General features: G+C 44.2%; 1 protein-coding gene across 2 annotated transcripts in view; it reads right to left on the bottom strand.

Annotated features, from left to right (window-relative positions):
- Nucleotides 1-14919, bottom strand: part of Spata13 (spermatogenesis associated 13) — a 279389-nt gene extending 264470 nt beyond the window's left edge. The window contains exon 1 of one of the 2 annotated variants that reach the window (XM_030247763.1): nucleotides 14601-14919. Coding sequence is in view for 1 of the 2 variants with exons in the window: in XM_017315974.2 (XP_017171463.1) it covers nucleotides 14601-14612 (12 nt within the window). In the remaining variant the exon portion in view is untranslated. The remainder of the gene's footprint in view (nucleotides 1-14600) is intronic. The other variant, XM_017315974.2, reaches the window with a different exon arrangement.
- Between the last annotated feature and the right edge of the window lie 5782 nt (nucleotides 14920-20701).

Below are 20701 nucleotides of genomic sequence, written 5' to 3'. Positions count from 1 at the left end.
GAGGATGTTAGATCACACCATAACATTATATTTTCACAATGGTGTTTTAATAGCACACGTGTCTATTTCAGACTGGTTAGTAGTGGAGTCCCACCCTCTTAAAGATAACTAGTGAAAATCCAGTCTTTATATGAGACAACAAAAACCTGCTGCCTTGGACTACAGAAGGCTTGCCCTCACCATGCCTTGCTCATCTGTGTTAAAATCACTGCCCTCACTGTGCCTTGCACATCCATGTGAGAGTCATTGACCTCACTATGCCTAGCCTCTATGTAATAGCCATTGACTTCACCATGCCTTGCATCTATGTGAGGGACTGGCTCACTAAACTGCTGAGACTAAGAAGTGGAATAAGGATCCCAAGCTTCCGTGGAGGGTCAAGCTTATGGCCCTTTGCTATCTGGGGAACAGCTCAGAGTATTAGCTCTCCTATACCCATCTCTTCTGTTGGCTCATTCTTTACTGTAGACCTGGGACCCTAGCAGATACTACAGGGTACAATGTGTCCAGGAGTATGTTAATGACAGGTAGCTCCCAGGGCACAGAGTCTTGGTAGAAATGCTCAGGCAGCCTTCTACACTGGGTGATAGCACCTATGAGCTACTTGCTGGGTCCTATTGGAAAGCTCGATGCCCTAGTGTAGGGGAATCCCAAGAGAGAGAAGTGGGAGTGGGTGGGTTGGTGAGCAGGGGGAGAGGGGATGGGATAGGGGGGTTTTGGAGGGGAAACCAGGAAAGGGGAATATTTGAAATGTAAATAAAAATACCTATTAAAAATAAATTTAAAAATGTTATACCCCTGAGCCTTGACACCAAGAAACTTTCTGAGGCATTAGCTTACTCTTGGTTGCCAGCCAATAACTAAAGGACTCTTATAATCTTAATTGATCTAATTAGCGTGGTAGTCTGTATCCTTTGTGGATTATTTCAATAGCAATACAGTCACAGGCCACCTTGAAAGTTGGTCTTTTTGCTGTTGTTCTCTGGGTTCTAGACTACCAAGAAAAGATCTCAACAGAGAAGTTGAGCCTGAGCATAAAGGGAAGGAGAAGCTGTAAGAGGTTATAGTACATACCCTGGAGCTGGTGTGGGCTTCTTAGAAGGGGCCACCACGTTCTTTTTGACATGTTCTTTTCCACTAGTTGAGAACATCAGAAGACAAAAACACGTTGAGTACATCTAACTTACTAAATACCCAGGCTTAGCTTGGCATAACTACATGTTGAGTACATTTTCCTCAGGCTATAATTGGACCAAAACATCACAAGACCCATTGCATAAAACAACTTTGAATATCTCACAAGATTTATTATATACCTGTGACCCAAATCATTGCTCAAGACCACAACAGAGGCTCTGACCATGTAGTTAGTGTAAGGCCAAGCAATGTTCCAGACTCAAAACTCAAGCAGGCTAACTACTAAATTTACATTTTCCATAGCTTTACCCTTGTAAAGTCAAATGACCACAAGTTGAACTAGTGGCAAGTCAGGGACTACTAGTGTTTCTAAAATGTGACCCCTGAATTGCGTTCTCCCTGGGCCTCCCCATACCTGAACCACATGTGGAGGTAATCTTCCCTGGCCCACAGATGGGAAGCTAAGCCCTGTAAGATCCTGGAACTCACATGTAGAAGATAAGATGTAAGGCCTTCATCAATCTGAATCCCTTTGGACTTTGTGGAGCAGGGTCATCTGTATCACTAGCAGCTGATACCAACCAAGTAACCTCTGCTACACTGTGACCTAACAGAAGTTCACTTTCTGGTCAATCTGTAGGGCTGACTAAATCCTTTCATTCTGGATTCTACTCTTAAGCACACAGACTTAAGTGCAAAATACCACTGCCAAGAGCAGGGCAAAGACCCCCTCCCACACCTCCCACAGACACAGGTGACAGATGACCTGAGTTAAATGGAACCCCAGATCTGAGGACCCAGGTCTGAGCAGTGTGGGTATGTTCTGGGCTTTAGGTACCTCACTGAAAGTGAGTCCAATGATTCTTTTGTTAAAAGAGTTAAGTTCAATAGTATATGCAAAATTCTTAGCAAAGCTGTGGCTTATAGTACATGATCAATGACTTTAGCATCGATAGTTACCATGACTGTAAGGCTGTCCTCACCTTGTCCTCTGCTGCTCAGGTAGATGTGGGTACATGTACACATGTATTTCACTTTACTAAAGAACAGTGAGTCTCATTCACTGCTGCTATTCATGAGAGACATTTTACTTAAAAAAGAAAGAAAAGAAAGAAAAGAAGAAAGAGGAGGAGGAAAGGGAGGAGGAGGAGGGGGAGGAAGAAGGAGGAGGAAGAGGAGGAGGAGAAGGAGAAGGAGACGGAGGAGGAGGAGGAGGAGGAGGAGGAGGAGGAGGAGGAGGAGGAGAAGGAGAAGGAGAAGGAGAAGGAGAAGGAGAAGGAGAAGGAGAAGGAGAAGGAGAAGGAGAAGAAGAAGAAGAAGAAGAAGAAGAAGAAGAAGAAGAAGAAGAAGAAGAAGAAGAAGAAGAAGAAGAAGAAGGAAGAAGAAGAAGAAGAAGAAGAAGAAGAAGAAGAAGAAGAAGAAGAAGAAGAAGAAGAAGAAGAAGAAGAAGAAGAAGAAGAAGAAGCCCTCACACTTTCTATTCACAAAGTTCTACTCTGAGTCACTGAGGAGTGACCCTGTTTTAGACTGAGAAGTCTCTTCTCCTCTTTAACATTTTTTCCCTCAAGGAACACCACCTTTGGTCTCACAGACAACACACGTGACTCTGGTCCCCCCAGGCCCCACACAACACTCTTGTTTCTTGTTGCCTTGCTGTGAAACTCAAGCACATCAACTTCAGGAAGGAGGCCAGGAAGGAATGCTGCAATGATGGTGGACTGTAGGAGGCTGAGTCTCATTAAATAGGAAGTCCAGAGCAGATAAAGTTTCGTGGAGCTGTTTGCCAGCAAGTTTCCAAAGGTAAAAGATCCAGGAGTAAGCTGTCCTCAGGGGCTTAAGCCTACCACCTGTCAGCGTGCTGCAACCAAATGTGGTGTTGTTTGCAATATCAATGTCCCTTCCAAAACTCTGGCATTAAGGGCTGTGCCCATGAGTAGATGAGCCCCTTCATGGGTTAATGGATTAATGGGACACCACAGGAGGCTTTGTTACCAGGTAAGCTCTCTCCTTTCCTCTCCAAGGTAGGTGTGGTCCTACCATTTGGCCTTTGAGGACCTGTCTGTACAAGAAAGCTGGCAGTTATAATACAGGGGACCCACAAATGCTAAGGGTTATGAAGGGTAATAGGAGATGCCACTAACAGAACTTGGTGGAAAATTACTAGAAAGAGACAGAGTGGGCATTGCCCAGTGACAGAGTTGAGAGAAGGGAATAGACAAGAGCATTCTAGAAAGAAGAACAGATTCTAGAGTCCAGAAGCAAGAACATGCAGCCCCAAGCTCCAGGAATTGAAAGACCGTTGTGAGAACAGGAAGGAGAAGCCATCGAGGAAACTGAGGCAGTAGGTGGGTGGAGGGATGCGGGCCTCAGAGCCCTGCTTATCGGGGGCAACTGAGGGAGGCATCAGAGGGTTTTAATGAGAGATACAGAGAATGGGTTTGCATTTTACAGATTAAATTTGGTGAGAGTTTAGAGAACTACTGGATGTGGATGAGTTGGGATAGAGTAAGGGGTCATTTGAGGGGGTAAGTCAGAAGAGCACAGAGAGGCTGGGTATAATAGGGCATGGGGCCGTGACACCCAAGAATGTTGATTAGTAAGTAAAGCCTGGTTGGTGGAGAGTTGAGTCTATACTGCCACAGAAAAATACAAATATGGTGGCTTATAGACAACAGTAATCCCTCACTAAATCCAAAATAAAGGCACCAGCAGATTTGGTGTCTGGTGGTTTGCAGATGACCTCATAACAGGGTTGGGAGAGTCAGTTCTCTGGTGCATTTTTTAATAAGAGGATTGGTGTCCCTCATCAGTGTTCCACTTTCAGGATCTAGCCTCTCCTAGAGGCCCCCACATCTCAACACCATCATCTTGGGATTAGGTACCAACAGAAGAATTTTGGGGAGACACATTCAAAGCACTTGCAGTGATGTGCTGGCCATGGAAGAGCCTGGGTGTGTGCCTTGGAAAATCTACACAACAAAATCAGGAATTGAGGCATTACTTTGCCTGTCAGAGAAATGAGCTCAGAGGAGCATGTCGAGCTTAGCTGTACAGGACGTAGTTATATGTATTTAGAAAAAGGAAACTTCATGGCAAGCTGTTTTCCCCATTTACACTGTTAATTATTATCTTAGGTTCAGGCTGGACTTGTAAAAGGTAAGTTGAATAGATCTGAAGTGATGTTATAATACCCAGCAAGCAATGCTCTTACAGAGAAGAAACCTATTTCTGAGAAGCCTCCCTCCTGGAGCAGAGCCTCCTACAGCACCAGGTACACCTCTGACTAATAAGTTCTGTCACGGAGCCAGCATTTGCTCAATGGTCATGAAAAGCAGGTTTCACCATTCTCAGACAAAGTCCAGTTTCACTGCCCAGCTCCGAAAGACTCCCACACGTGATGTGAAAGATGCCAGAAGAAGTCGCAGTTTTCAATGACAAACAACATAAAGAAGAGAGAAGAGGAAAACCTCAACAGTCCAAGAGACGAACAAAGAAAGTGAGCCCAGCAAGTAAAGTGCAACTGAGTGGAAATATGAAGCATCACGCAGAAGAACCGTGGATTCAGACTACTCCAAGACATCGTCTCCCACCAGCATGCGAGCCCCGGTGGTAAGGACAAGGAGACAGACTCTTTCCTCAAGGGTGCAAAGCAGGGCAAACAGAGGGCAGTTTAGCAACATCCCCGAGTTTAGTACCCACAAATGTGTTCTGCCCAGTAAATTCATATCGAGAAATTCTGTCTACAAATATCCTTGCACACATTAAGTTCCCAATGATGTATTGAAACAGAAAAAACTGAAATCTTGTCAGCAAGGACTAAATTATATAATGTGTTATAGCCACAGAAGAGAATTCAACTCTGCCATTAGGAAGAAAGGGGCTGTGGAGATATCTGATTGTAATCTGCACATCTGTAATCCCAGTGTGCCCATCTAGATGAGAGTGAGAGACAGGAAGATGCCCAGAAGCTCACAGGTTAGCTAGCCAGATGTACATGGTGCTGAACAAGGGACGCTTTCTCAAAGAAGGTGGAAGAGCCCTGCCCAGGGCTGTCCTCTGACTCTCTGTCTCTCTGTCTGTCTGTCTCTCTCTCTCTCTCTCTTTCTCTCTCTCTCTCACACACACACACACACACAAATGAAAATGATGTGAACCACCCGCATGTCCATCAACAACTCACGAATCCATGGATAAATGAACTGTTGATATACACATAATGGCGTGTCATTTGGCCATAGGAAGGAAATGAAATTTAGACAAATGCTGCAACATGGATGAAGTTTAATGACATCAAGCAAGTGAAATAATCCAGATAGAATGAGACAGCCATGAGTGTACATCTCCTGAGGCTCCTCGTGTCGCCAAATCTGTCTGGACCAACAGAAGGCAACAATTGTTGCCGAGGAGTTAGTGCTGGATGGCTATAGAGGCGGGGCTTTGGATGACTATGTAGCTGGGCTTTGGAGGACTATGGAGTCAGGGCTTTGGATGGCTATGGAGGTGGGGCTTTGGATGGCTATGGAGGCGGGGCTTTGGATGGCTATGAAGGCGGGGCTTTGGATGGCTATGGAGGTGGGGCTTTGGATGGCTATGGAGGCGGGGCTTTGGATGGCTATGGAGGTGGGGCTTTGGATGGCTATGGAGGCGGGGCTTTGGATGGCTATGGAGGCGGGGCTTTGGATGGCTATGGAGGCGGGGCTTTGGATGGCTATGGAGGCGGGGCTTTGGATGCCTATAGAGGTTCCGGTGGTGGGTGTTGTTGGTGACTGAATAATAAATACGAATGTGATCAGTTTCACTAAACTGCTACTTAAAAATGATAAATGAGATACCAAACTTTCCAAATGCAGGGCTTTTACCTCTTTCTAGTCAATATATAATTGTACAGGCAAATTATTTCTGGATAATTATGTTTTTTAGATAGGGAAAATGAGAACTGGAAGTCAACTGCCTGAGATGGCTGCATAAGAATCTTGTTAAAGAATGAGTCCTTGTGTCAGGTTCCCAGAACTAACAGACATGGATATAGTATTTAACTTCAAAAGTCCTTGAACTCTCTCCAAAGAACACAGTTCTTGAGTCATGTGAGCCGTTGGTTTCTTCATGGTTTTAGCTATCTTCCACCCCACTGAAAATGTGGTCATCTTCCAGGTAGCAGGGCTTTTTTATGAGACAGACATATCCTAAGATCTAGACATGACAATACTTTCTCAAACAGCATACTATCTAAATAGAGAATCAACCACATAAAGGAACTCTCCCAAATACAATCCCAATAGACAGTCTCTAAGACAAAAGGCCCACTTTTATTACATGTGAATGTTTGATTCATTAGCAAAGTCAACGCTTCATTTACTTTGAATCCATCATTCATTTACAATAGAAACATAAATCTGCATCTGCAGTGCTTTGGGATTTTATTAGAAGGGAAAGTGACAGATGACCATGGAACCCATATGTCTTGCTGTTTACTGTGTAGCAGATGCCTCTTCATTTCCGATCAAAAGAGCCCAAGGTATCTGGTGGTAAAGAGATATATTGAGAATCTACTTGAGATGGAATATGACACTGTCAACAGCCTAAGGGAACTGTGTGGCATTCCTGTGGCCATGTGTTTACTGTATGGTCCCGAAGCTCTCTCAAAGCTGAGAAGATCTCTCACCCCTGTCATTGAAGCCAGGAGACCATTTAACAACGGTACAGGCCAAAAAGACAAAGAAAACAGAGTAGAGAATGTCCAACTCTCAAAGTTTTCTAATTAGGGAAAATAACTCTCGTATTAGGGTAGTTTTTAGAGAGAAATTTTAGAACCTGAAGGGACCCTAGAAGCTAGCCAAATCTGCCCTCTTACAGACAACACCTTCTCGTTGGTCAGGAGTTGCCTCACTATGTATTTGGTCATCAATGGAAGCAGGACTTGCACTGCCTACTAATACCCTCCAACAAACTCTGCTTCATCATCTAAATAAAGCCCCCAGTTTTCCTAATTTCTACACTTCAAAGGGATTGTTCAAAAAAAGTATCTCACTTGTTGGGAATTTACCATATATTTTCCCTAGGCATAGAAGGAGTTGGGGAAGGGCTGTAGTTTGTCAGTAGAGTGCTTGCCCAGTATGCACAAAGCCCAGCGTTTGATCCCCGGCACCACAGAAATATCAGCCTAGCATGCCTGGAATCTCAGCACTCAGGAGGAAGAGGCAGAAGCTCATGATAATCCTTGGCTATACTGAGAGTTTGAAGCAGGTCTTCTGGCCTATTCCATACCCTGTCAAAGACAGGAAAATCATATTGTGTGATGAACATATCCTAGGCTAGGCCCAACCAGACTCTTAGTACATGTGCATGAAAATGTAACATGCTAAAACAGCAGTCCTCAACATGGGGCTGTGATCCCTTTGGGGGTCAAAAGACCACGTCTCAGGGGTCGCTAAGACCATAGAAAAACACAGATGTTTCCATTATGCATCATAACAGAAGCAAAGTTACAGTTATGAAGTAGCAATGAAAATATTTGGGAGGGGGTCTAGAGAGATGGCTTGGCAGTTAAGAGCACTGACTGCTCTTCTGGAGGTCCTGAGTTCAAATCCCAGCAACCACATGGTGCTCACAACCATCTGTAATGGGATCTGATGCCCTCTTCTGGTGTGTCTGAAGACAGCTACAGTGTACTTACATATAATAATAAAATAAATTAAAAAATATTTTTTATGGTTGGGGTCAGCACAACATGAGGAACTGTATTAAAGGGTTGAAGCATTAGGAAGGTTGAGAACAACTGGAGTAAAATAAAAGAAACCAAATTAAGCAAATACACAGAACCCTGCAGAACTCACAGCCTGGGCAGAATTTTACCATTTTTTGTGTGCCATGAACAATAGGGTGCCAGTTCTCTTGGTGACCACAGCCATGACTCCAAGTGAGACCAGGATACTAAGTGAAGCAGAGCTGATGAGATGCTTGCACATCGATTACAGTTCAGAAGGTTCTGATACTTTGGGGAGACAGAGGCCTGAAGATCTGAGGCAGGATTTCTTAAGCTGTCTTCTCTGGTTTGGAGTAGAATCCAGGCTGAAGAGCAAGAAAGAGTGCTGAGGCTGTAGCTCAGCAACAGAGGGTTTGTCTAGCGCTCAGGAGACCTTGGGTTTGATACTCAGCATTTGCTCTATGTGTATATAATGTATATGAATATGTATTTTTATATACAACTGAGATACTACATATAGATATATATTTAAGTCTGAGCCCAATTTGGTGATTGAGTAAAGGGGAAATTGCAAAAAAACAGACGTTCTGGGAAGGAACTCCAGATCTAGAGATGACAGTGCACACCTATGAACCCAGTGTTCAAGAGGCTGAGGAAGGAGGTGTGATGGTTTGTACATGCTCAGCCAAGGGAGTGGCACTATTAGAAAGTGTGGCCCTGTTGGTGTAGGTGTGTCACTGGGTGTGGGCTATAAGACCCTTGTCCTAGGTGCCTGGATGCGAGTATTCTGCTAGCAGCCTTCAGATGAAGATATAGAACTCTCAGCTCTGCCTGCACCATGCCTGCCTGGTTGCTGCCATGCTCCCTCTATGATGATAATGGACTGAACCACTGAACCTGTAAGCCAGCCCCAATTAAATGGTGTCCTTTATAAGACTTGCATTGGTTATGGTGTCTGCTCACAGCAGTAAAACCCTGACTAAGACAGGAGGATTGTGAGTTTGGAGCCATCACAGAAAACCTTATTTTAAAAATGAGCGGGAGAAGAGAAAGGAGCTCACAAGCCATTGAATATGGAGACACATAGCCTGCCATTGTTCTTTTGTGTACTCACATCCCTTTTCCATGAACCACACTGCAAACCACTGGAGGAGGAAGTCAGTGGTCTTGTGTGTCATTCCCCTGTCAGTCAGCACAGAGTGTATAGTGGAGCCTCCAAGGCACTGCAATATCAACACTTTCTTCAGAGCCATAGGACAGTGAAGGGTAGCTCATTCCGCCCAACTCTGAGGACACCACCAATATCAGGAACAGCCAGGTCTCCTCACCCTTTATTTCCCCCATGCTTGACTCTTCTGTGCCATCACCTGATGTGAGCATTTATCTAGTGACAAGATGTAGCAACTGAGTCCCCTATCAACATCCTGAAATTGTCTCTTGTGTATAATGACCAACTGAGCAAACTTCTGGCTCAGAGAAAGAGAACCACCTTGTACTGTCCTTCAGGACTTATTTCACCTGTCAAACCTGACTTCTCAAACTCCAGTTGTGGTGGTTTGAGTACGCTTGGCCCAGGGAGTGGCATAATTAGAAGGTGTGGCCTTCTTAGAGGAGGTGTGCCACTTTGGAGGTGGGCTTTGAGACCCTTCTTCTAGCTGCGTGGAAGCCAGTCTTCTCCTGTTTGCCTTCTGAACAAGATGTAGAACTCTCCGCTCCTTTTCTAGCACCATGTCTGCCTGGATGCTGCTATGCTTCCTGCCATGATGTTAATGGACTGACCTCTAACAATGTAAGCCAGCCCCAATTAAATGTTGTCTCTTACACAAGTTACCTTGGACATGGTGTCTCTTGACAGCAATGGAAACCCTAAGACACAAGTTCATGGTACTAATCCCCACACTGATCAAATATGTGCTGTACTGAGATCTACGCATTCCTCTTGGCTGCATAGCAATAGCTGTCTACATAAACACCTGCTTCTAAAACCACCCATCCAGGCTGCTGGACTGCAACCAAAGAGCACATTTGGAAAGTGCTCTTCGACAAGGTTTCACCAAGTACACAGACTGGAATTTTTCTCTAGGGACATTTCTGAATAGTTTAAGGCAGTCGTCCTCAACCTGTGGGTCACGATCCCTTTGGGATCATGCCTACGATCATCAGGAAACACAGATATTAATATTATGATTCATAAAAGCAACAAAATCACAGTTATGAAGTAACAATTGAAATAATTTTGTGATTGGGGTCACCATGACATGAGGAACCGTATTGAAGGGTCATAGCATTAGGGAGGTTGAGAACCTCTGCTTTAGGGGTTCACATGCAAATGGAACTAACATGGTGCTCAAAGGAGAATGACTGGGGAAAGGCAAGAGAGACAGTAAGATCACAACTCCACCAAAAAAAAAAAAAAAAAAAAAAAAAAAAGAAGCGGTGTATGGCTAATTCTGTCATAGGAACATTCCCAAAACTGGATAGGGTTTCCATGCAACGTGTAAAGAAGGGCCAATGAGCTACCTACTAAAAGTTCTTTTCAAAAATGCAGGATAGACAACATCTTATTTTCCCCGAAGGTGGAGCATGAAGAACTAAAGGATGCTGAGGAGACAAACACAAGTCCTTTGAGACTTCGGTGATTGACGAATAGTATTGATGAATAATGAAGCTCTTATTGTGGAAATTTCTGGAATGGAACCCTCTTTGGCTATCGTGATGTCTAGTATCAATTACTCCTTTTACAAAGCAGGTTCTGTGTGACCCAGCCAAGAGCAAAAATCTGGCCTGAGACTTGCAGGCTTCTCCTAGCTCCTGTTATTTTATGACCATATTTCAACAATTTGAAGTCTTTAGAACACATCTCAGTTACAGCCTTGTTTAGTTATTCAAACCCCTCAAGGTTCCCTGGCCACCTTCCCAGAACTCTAAAGCAGGATGCCAATAGATTTCATTAGAAAGAAGGGTGGAATCAGGTAGGTAGAGGTGACCTTGACTTAAGGCTCCGCCTCTTGTCTCTTTTTTCCAGTCCCCATGGCATTGCCATCGAATTAATTTCATTATTATCAGACATGCCGAACAGCCAATGACTGTTACTCCACTGCTCAAAAAAGGAAGACAGACGGGTCATGTCTAACAGGATAGTACGTCATTGTTCAACCTCTGCTCTTGTCAAAACTTCCCAAGGCTTGGAGCCATCCTGCAGAGCTGAGCATGAAAGCAAAATACCAAACCAAGAGTGCAGAATCCATGTCTGCATGTCTTCTCTTCAAAACAGACAGTCAGAGGAACATACTAGTAGATAGAAAGGACCACAAGTAGCTAAACCATTCATGTGCACCAGGAGAGAACACGAATGGGAATGTATAAAAAGCAAGGTAGCTGGGTTAATCTTCCTGGCGATGGCCAATGTCACCTTCCTGGTCCTAAAAGTCCTTGGGGGGTGGAGCTTTAATCCTTAGTGCCTCAGAATGTGGCTGTGTTTGGAGCAGGACCTATGAAGAGGCTGTGGAGGTAAAAGGAGGTCTTTAGGGTCAGCTCTAATCCAATAGAACCCATGCCCTTCTAGGAAACAGTTAAGGTACTGACAGCACAAGCTGAAGGATCATCATGTGAGGACATGGGGGTTCGGGGGAAGGCAGCCAAAAAGAGAAGTCTCAGAAGAGACATCCCGAGGGGTAGACCTCTCAGCTTCTAGCCCCCCAGAACCACGAGCCCAGCCAGCACATGCAGATGTGGTTGTTTGCTGTAGTGGCTCTGGCTGATGGATATGCCTAAATTCCACTTACTCTCTGCCTGCTCCCTTTCTCCTTGTCCCATTTTGTGACCCAGGGGTCCTTTATCTTTCCCTTCCTTCATCCTTGTTCGCTCTGCTCTTTTCATTCTTGGAGCCCCTCCCCACCTCTTCCCCTCTGCTCTACCCTTTTCTCTCTTTCCTCTTTCTAAAGAGCTTCTCTCTCCATCTTCCCAGCCAGAGATGGAGCCTCGGAAAGGTGAGGACACTTGCATCCTACACCCCCAGGTGTGACAAGAGGCAGGTCTGTCCCCTGAAGCTCACGAGTACATCTGGTTCATGGGGGCCACCTGGTCTGCTCACTCAGCATTTCTGAACTTGTTTCGTTAGCCATATATTTAGATGGCAATATAAATTCTCGTATGGTTCCTGTGAGATTCAATTAAGTGTTTGCCTAGGCCACATGGACTCGAGTATGCTTATTATCAATCCCGTCACTCAAGAGACAGAGGCAGGAGGATCACAAGTTTAAGGTTATCCCCTGCTATAGAGGAGATTTGAGACTAACCCGAGCTGCATAAGATCCTGTCTCAAAGACCAAACAATTCCAATATAATGTATTGTTAAACATTTTACCTTATAATCACTGTAACGAGTTTTTAACCTAGCATTTGGTGATATGAAATAGTGAAAAAAAAAACACTAACTAATCAATAAATAAGAGACTTTATAACTTTGGATTGCATACATAAAAGGGTCGTCCATTCATTTTCCTTCCCCTGTCCCCAAACAGGTTTTCCATACTTGGATTTTTTACCCCACCCTCATCACTAAGGCCACTTCTCACAAATCTAGCACTGTGCATTTAAGATAACTTCAAAGGGCATATTTTTAAAAGAATAACTGAGTGAATTACACATTATTTAAAGAAAACAGGCAGAGAAAGCAGTCAGAAAGAGTAAGGGAATATACTTTAATGGCTGAGAGCATAGCAGTTCCTTTGGCAAGCACAATTAAACTCTGAAAAAGCAAATTAACAACAACAGTGTCTTTACTTATGAGAATAAGAAAGGAAAAGAAACGAAAAGGGGCTCCGGAGAAGGTAGCTTAAACTCCTGTTATCTTTGCTTTGTTCAGTATGGCTAAATAGTGAATAGGATAATAGGCCAAATTGATCTGGCACCTTCCATGTGAAAGCATTCTCAGCGAACTAAACTGGAGTCCTCTCCTGTGCTCTACTGAAACATTGTAATGCAACAGCAGAATTCTGATTTTTCCCAAGGCAGCAAGCTAGCTACCTGCCACCTGTGGCTCTTCTTTTGCAAAGATTTTGGGAAACTTGGGAAGACAAAAATACTGTCATGGATAGAAACAGTGTTATTTATTCTTTTAAAATAATACTTAAGGAATGGACAACCTTGAAAATAATAAAACAAAATATCTTTTATTATTTTTTAATTGTGTGCGCGCATGTGCGCATGTGTGTTGGTTAATTTTTTGCCACCTTGACATAGCTGGGGTCATTGGGAAAACAAAACAAAACAAAACAAAACAAAACAAAAACAAACAAAGCAGCACCTCAACTGTGAAAAAAAAAAACGCTGCAATAAGATTGGCTTTAGGCAAGTCTTGACTGATGTGGGAGGGGCTAGCCCACGGCAGGCAGTGGCATTCCTGAGACCTTGGCTCTGCTTGTATAAAATAAGCCACCGAAGCAGCACTCCTCCACAGCCTCTGCTTCAGCCCCGGCCTTGAGCCCCTGCTCTCTCCCTGATGGCTGTAGCTGTAAGATGGAACACCGCCCCTAGCCCCGCCCCCAGCCCCACCCCACCCCAGGTTGCTTTGCTCATGCTGTTCACAGCAGCAGAGGACAAACTTGGACAAGCATTCCTAATAGGAACCCCTGAAACCTGGGATGGTCCCAAATCCAAAAGGTTCTGAATCAGAGTCATGGCACCCCAAAAGGCCAACTGCCCACTGACCCCGAGTTAGACTGAGAGCTCCTCCCTACCATCCTACCATCAGGTTTGCATTTCTGCAAACCGTGTAAAGCCAGGCCCTGGACTTTGGGGTTTCCAATATTCTACAACATCCTAGGTGTGGGGTGACTCAAATGAAGCACCTGAAAGGCATTTCTGTCCCCTCACCTCACTGTCTTCTCACGGCTGATCTGAAATGTTTGTCAACTTGCTTCTGATTTTAAAAGCTTCAATAAGAATAATTTCTGAGTCCAGCTGAAAGAACCCTTCCTCTCTGATTTCATTGGGGAAGAATCAGAGACTGCAGGAAACTTCAGCGTTTAATTGCAAACAAACCTTGTTCTTTTGAAGCCTAAAGTAAACAAACTGTGGGGTGGGTGGGTGTGTGCGCGCTTGCTTGCTTGCTTGCTTGTTAGTACATATGGGAGAGCCCAGAGGAAGGCACTAGGGGAGCTAGAGTTACAGGTAAGATTGTGAGTCACTTGACTGGGTACAATGAATGCAACTCCAGAGCAGTCCTTAACCTCTGAGCCATCTGCCCCGCCCCGAGACCCCTTTGTTTTAAACTTTAGAAAGGACCACCTAACTTTTTCATGCTATCACAATCCAAGCTGATTTAAAAAGCAGAGCTAATGTTATGACTTAATGGTATGGACTAGAAGCCAAATGTCCTAACCACAGGACAAGGCGCTACTTGCCTACAGCGCGAGTGAGCGCAGACACACGTGCTAAATGAAACCTTACTCGAAAACTCATCCCGAGGCTCAAAAAGGCCAGAGGGGCCAAGTCCCCTGAGCCCCAAGGTCTCCCAGCAACGCAGGCACGCGGTGGCTTGACGCCGCTTCCGCTGCCATGGCAACCTGCTTAGCTGCAGGCTTTGTGCTGTGTTGTTCAGTCCTGGCGCCTCACACCTGCTGTGCCCGCCGAAACTTTTCAAATCTCTAAGGCAGAGACTGTAGAGCCGCCAGGTCTTTTCAGGAAATAAAACGTGACCCAGGATTTCGGCTACACACTGTTGGAGCGGTGGCAGCCGCCAGGCAACTCCTCTTACCTTTCTCAGCATTTCTCCGTCAGCAGGGCGTCCACGGAACCATCGCGCGCAGAGCGGGGAGTTGGGAAAGTCACCAGCGGAAGATGGGCACGAACTTCTCCAGGCGTGCGTTTTCCTCCTCTGTTTCACAAAGGCGAGACCTGCCTGACCACTCGGTCCCCAAGTGTTTCATCCGAGTGGCTGTTGCAACGGTGGCAGGAGTTCAGATGGGCTACAAAGGGTGCAGCTGCCTAAGGCTCACCCAGACTTAGGTCCACTGTCTGGTCGTCTAGGAACCAGCCCAGGATGAGGTAGCCGTCCTCTGCCTGAACTAGGGAGACTTCCAAAGGGTTTTTATTTCACCCTCCCTTCTAGCCTTGCTGCTGAATATTCATAAGAAGGTGTGGTCTCTGTCCATCTTCTTGGGATCCTCCAGGGTCTCATGTATTGCAGGAAAGAAATGGGGAAGATTTATGACTGAAGGAATCAGTAAGATGGGAGTAAGGTGGGGAGACACTATTGTTGATACTTAAATTCGGGTTCAGTTTTTTCTCCTACCTAAGGCGGCACCGGGGTGCTCGCACACTCTCCGTCACCCCTACACAATATCCAGATTGAGCAAATGAAGTTTCAAGTAAGTCTTGATTAAATCTCTTGGTATCAGACTTAAACTGAAGGACTTTCCTTTCTTGTCCATGATCTCACGATGAGCCTCTCATGCATAAAACAGAGATACATGAACAGAACTTAGTAATTGCTTGAACTCGGTTGACTCATCATAATGGATTACTCTCTGATTTAAAATAGATGCAGCCTGCCTGGATTTCTGATGCACAGTCAAGTTGCTGTTTCAAATGGACTTTGGGGTGGGGTCGGGGGTTAAGAAAAATGGCAGGGCCTGAGGACCTTCATTGTTTTAGCTGTGTTTCTACTGTGATAAAAAGATGTAACAAGCCAACCTATAGAAGGGTGTATTTCCAGATGGCAGAGGGAATGCATAGCCGCAGGAGCAGGAAGCTGAGAGCTGAGGAGAGAGAATAAACTAGGACTCAGAGCCCACTACTTCCTTCAACAAGACCACCCCCCTAAGCCTCCCAAACAGCACTTTCAACCAGCAACCAAGTGCTCCAATGCTCTAAACCGGAAATCCTCAACCTCCCTAACCCTTTAATACAGTTCCTAATGTTGTGGTGACCCCCAAACATAAAATCAATAAAATCATTTTTGCTGCTACCTCATAACTATAATCTTGCTACTCTTATGGATCATAATGTAAATACCTGCTGTGCAAAATATCTGATATGTGACTTCCAAAGGGGTCACGGCACCGGGTCGAGAACCGTTGCCCTAGACTATGAGGACAGCACTTTCAAACCACCACATGGACCTGGTGATCTTCCAGGTGTTTCTCTCTCATCCTGAAACATTCACCATGGGAACTGTCACTAGCTTACATCATGGAATTCAATCCAGCTGGCCACTTCAGATTCATAAGGCAATGACCACAGAAAGGCAGGCTGAGGCACCTTACTGTCATGAATTCTGAATATTTTATTCATTGTCTTAGCTCCTGCTAGAGGTGCATATGGGTCCAAAAGGAGCCTTGGAAGTAGACTGCCTTTTCAGCACACTACCCAGTTTAGAATTTTTCAGTGCAAGGGTTGAGCTTAAATAAATCTGTGCAGACCTAAGAACAAACCTGTTTAAGGCTCTCCAATTGCAGGAATGAAATATGCTGCCTTCTCTGAACTGGATGTCACCCTGTGGTTCAGAAGAGAGGCAAAAGTGTATAGGCCACTTTAAAAAAAGTTTAAATTACCTCTCTCTGTGTGTATATGTGTATGTATGTGTGTGGTGTTTGTATGTGTGTGTATGTATGTATGTATGTATGTATGTATATGTAGTGTGTGTACATGGTGTGTATGTATGTATGTATGTATGTATGCATGTATGTGTGTGTGTGTGTGTGTGTAGTGTGTGTATGTGGTGTGTATGTATGTGTGTGTTATTTGTATGTGTGTGTGTGTATGTGTGTCTGTATGTGTGTGTGTGGGTAGGCCCTAGTACCAGAGGCTTTCCATGGAGATCTCTGGCCAGGCCTGGTGCGAGGGTTCTGGCAAATGGAAGCAAGTGTGTGCAGGGATCCTCCATCTCTGCGGTGCCTTCCAGGTCACTCGGTAACTCCAAGCTGCTCTGCACTGAGTCAGGTCAGGCTGTGCCCATGAGAGGCTGAGAGGCTAACTAGCCAGTGAGGAGTGCTGTGGAGCCTCAGGTAGCACTTTGCTTTGGGAGAGCAGATCTCTTCCCAAGTGTTACAGCTCTTAGAACAAAAGGCTCAGACGAGGGAGTAGTTCTCAAGCACCTTTAATTCCCCGGATGGATTTATATACAGTTCTGGGGGGTAATTCAAGGTTTGACAGCAGGTACCTCTCATTGGCTTGGACTGAGAGCTTAGCTCATTTGCATGTGGGAAGGCTTGGTGCTGTTCCTACATGACTGATAGCCACACACCTCTCCTTTGAGGGGCTGTGGGTGGGGGCAGTAACTTTGACAGGAGCCAGGGGTCCAGGAGACATGATCAAACACCTTCTGTCCCATGTAGGTAGAAATCACCACCCATCGAGTCACCAGGGTTCCAGACCTTTGCTTGACTGGAGACCAGGCTGTCTGTATGCAGCCCACTGACCCACATACATACACACACATGAACAGACACACACACACACAGGCAGATACATGCATACACATACACACATACTCACATATATGCATACATACACACACTGACTTGGCTTATGAGAATGAGGGGTAGGTTTCTCAGTAGAAGGCGCTCAGTGTACTGGAGATCTGTACCATAAAATTAAACACATTGAAGATGTGGTTGGAAGTAGACCATTGACCTAAAGGTGTTAGATAAGACAGCAAAGGTCTACAAAAAATACAAAAGACCATTTTCAAGACATTAGGTGACAGCTTTTTAAACAGATTCCAAAAGCATAGTCAGAAAGACTGATAGGCTGGTCTTCATTGAAATGAAGACCTTTCAGGCTGGGGTATAGCTCTGCATCACATCTGTGCACCCTAAGTTTGACTCTTAGCACCATGATGAAGCAAAACAGAATGAAGAGTTTGTTCTGCATTGAAAGTCACAAGAGGTATTTGCAATCATATGCCTAGCAAGTGATTCCCTCTGAGCATTTGAGGAAATCCTATAACAACAAAACAAGATGCAAGTGATTGTCATTTATCTTTAATATTATTTTGCTAAGTTGGAAAAACAATTAGTGAAAGAACAAAGTTTTAAAAATTAGAATATCCAAACAGCCAATAAGTATTATATGCTGACACCCACTAGCTAGCAGTCAATACAGGTTAAACACACAGTGAGAGGTCCCACCAGAATAGCTGGGGTCAAAGGACCAACACTTACTGATTGAGACAGTGTGGGACTTTCCTGGATTGCTAGAAGATACAGCTTGTTCTTTTGAAAAATTGTCATTCTATAAAAATTGTATATATACATACCCTGCAATTTCTACTCATTTGTATGTGCCCACAGAAATGTGTCTCTAATCCTACAGAAAGGCATATACAAAAGTGTTCATGACAGTCTTCTTCACGAAGACAAGTGAAACTGGAAAATCCAAAGGTCTGCCCACTTCAGAACTAATGAGCACATCAATCAAGGGATGTTATATGATAAGAAGTCAGACCTGGCAAGCACAAGCTCCCACAGGATAGCTCACCCAGCTTTGAACATGAAATGGCTCTTCTCTCTCAAAGTTCCGACAGTTCTTCCCCAAAACAATGCAGCCCGGTCTGTGACAACAATACCCCACTCCTGGTACAAAGTTCTGTCTTCATTAGGTTTACTGTTATGGTGATGAAACACCATGGCCAATGGAAGTTGCAGGGGGAAAAGATTTATTTGACCTATGTAACTTTAATTTTTCCTATGCCTACTTTTAATGATGGTTCTTAAATGCTTTAACCTCCCTTCTAGCCCACCACCCACAAGAGGTAGTAAAAAAAAGAAAGGATATTGGGGATGTGGACTTGTTTAGAAATGTTTTTTTGGAGAAAATTCCATCTAACAAATCCTCCCCTGCCACCAAGAGCCATAGATTATCTAACAAATTATTAATAGGAGACATGAGAAGCTTCTTTTCAAGTTGTTGATCAGGGGAGTCCAAGAGACACCCCCCATATACACCCAGCCAATGTAGACTATGGATGTTGTCCTTGCTTGTCTCCTAGAGGTTGAAGATGATTCCCTATTGCTAAAGACACCTTACACATTGGACACAGACCTGGAATACTCAAGCTGGATCTGATTTAAAAGCCTCTTTCCTCCTTGAGGACTAACTTCCATACAAGTTTCCAGGGAGGCTGTAATGCCTGTGAACCACAAAGATAACCAGCACGGCAGGATAGCCCTAAGGGTGCAATAGTAGCATTCATAAAACACATGGCAGTAACTAATGACTCTTTAACTGGATTTAAGATCCACCCAACAGAGGGAAAGTATGATTGATACTGGAAAATTAACCAATTATCAAGAATTAGTATGGTCATGGATTTTAGCAAAGAACCTACTACTACCATTTATCAATCCAGCATAACTCCTAACTGCATTATAAGTATTTATCCTTATGCCCACAGGTAAGTGTAGCTCTTATTCCTCATCAAGAGAAGCTTCTCTTGCCAAATGATGGAGACCATTAAAGAAGATTACAAAACACAGAGAATAAGTGACCGTGGGGTATCCAGTCCCAACGGATACATCTACAGCACAACTCCTGCACTTAAGGCTCATGGAACATGGTGGATGAGGACTAGAAAAATCCAAGAACCAGAGTAACAAAATCTGATGTGAGAATGTCTCCTAGAAATAACAAGGAAGCTTCCCCCATGGTGCTTCAACAATATGTCTGCCAAAACAAGACTGAAGAAACAAACAACAGACATGCTAACATAGAAGGTGGGAGCTTCAGGGGTCCCATACACAGACAAAGTTACCTGTAGAGGTAACTAGGGACTGTTGAAAGTGGGAGAAATAGTCTTCCTCAAGGGTGAGCCTGCTAATTGGTTATCCAATACCAAGTGGTCAGTCTGAAATCGTATATAGGCAGATAACACGAAATGGACTGAGCAGGTTGTATTTATATATTTATATGTATATGAGTATTGTAGTGGCTATTCCTGGTTGTCAACTTGACAATATTTGGAATGAACTACAATCCGGAATTGGAAGGCTCACCAGTGACCCTTATCTGGAGGCTTGGAGATCCTTATCTGGATCTTGGTTTGAAGATCTTGAGCCATAGTGGTATGGATTCCAGAAGATTGAATCTCCAAGTTTAAGGAACACACCTTTAATCTGGGCTACACCTTCTGCTGGAGACAATATAAGGACATTGGAAGAAGGGAGTCTAGCTCTTGCTCTTGCTCCTTCGCCTGCTTGCTGCGTGAGACTGAGTAACTGCTAGATCCTTGGACTTCCATTCACAGCTGCGACTGAACCATTGTTGGGAATTGGGCTGCCGACTGTAAGTCATCAATAAATTCTTTTACTATCTAGAGACTGTCCATAAGTTCTGTGACTCTAGAGAACCCTGACTAATACAGAAGTTGGTACCAGGAGTGGTTCTAGAGTAACAGAAATACAAGGATGAATCTTTTAAAATACTGGAATTGGCTTGTTGATCCACCAGCACTTTCAACTATTGAAACCTCTCCAGATTCTCTCCCTCCTGGGAGCTCAGAGAATTTTGAAGACCCATGGTTGAAACTATATTCCAAACTTAAAGAAGCTAATGCCCTTGATTTTCTTAATGAATTAGGTGATTCAGTGCACAAAGCTTTCTACAAAATGGGAAAAAATCGGAAAATGATTTTACTGGCTGGCTGCTCTTAGTATCTGTGGAAAAAATGATGAATGAAAGGAAGGAGTTGTGTGATAAAATCGAAAGGCTCCAGACACAAGTAAACAATCTAAAAGTTGCTAAGTGTGTCCTTGAGGAGAATCTTCTCTCTTGTAGCAATAGAGCTCAAGTTGCAGAAAATCAAACAGAAACTCTCATTGTAAGGTTGGCTGAACTACAGCGAAAATTCAAGTCTCA

Source organism: Mus musculus, chromosome 14 (genome assembly GCF_000001635.26).
Source record: "Mus musculus strain C57BL/6J chromosome 14, GRCm38.p6 C57BL/6J".
In the NCBI taxonomy this organism is placed as follows: Eukaryota; Metazoa; Chordata; class Mammalia; order Rodentia; family Muridae; genus Mus; species Mus musculus.
Note: the sequence above shows the minus strand (reverse complement) of the source record. Positions and strands in the feature narration are given on the sequence as shown.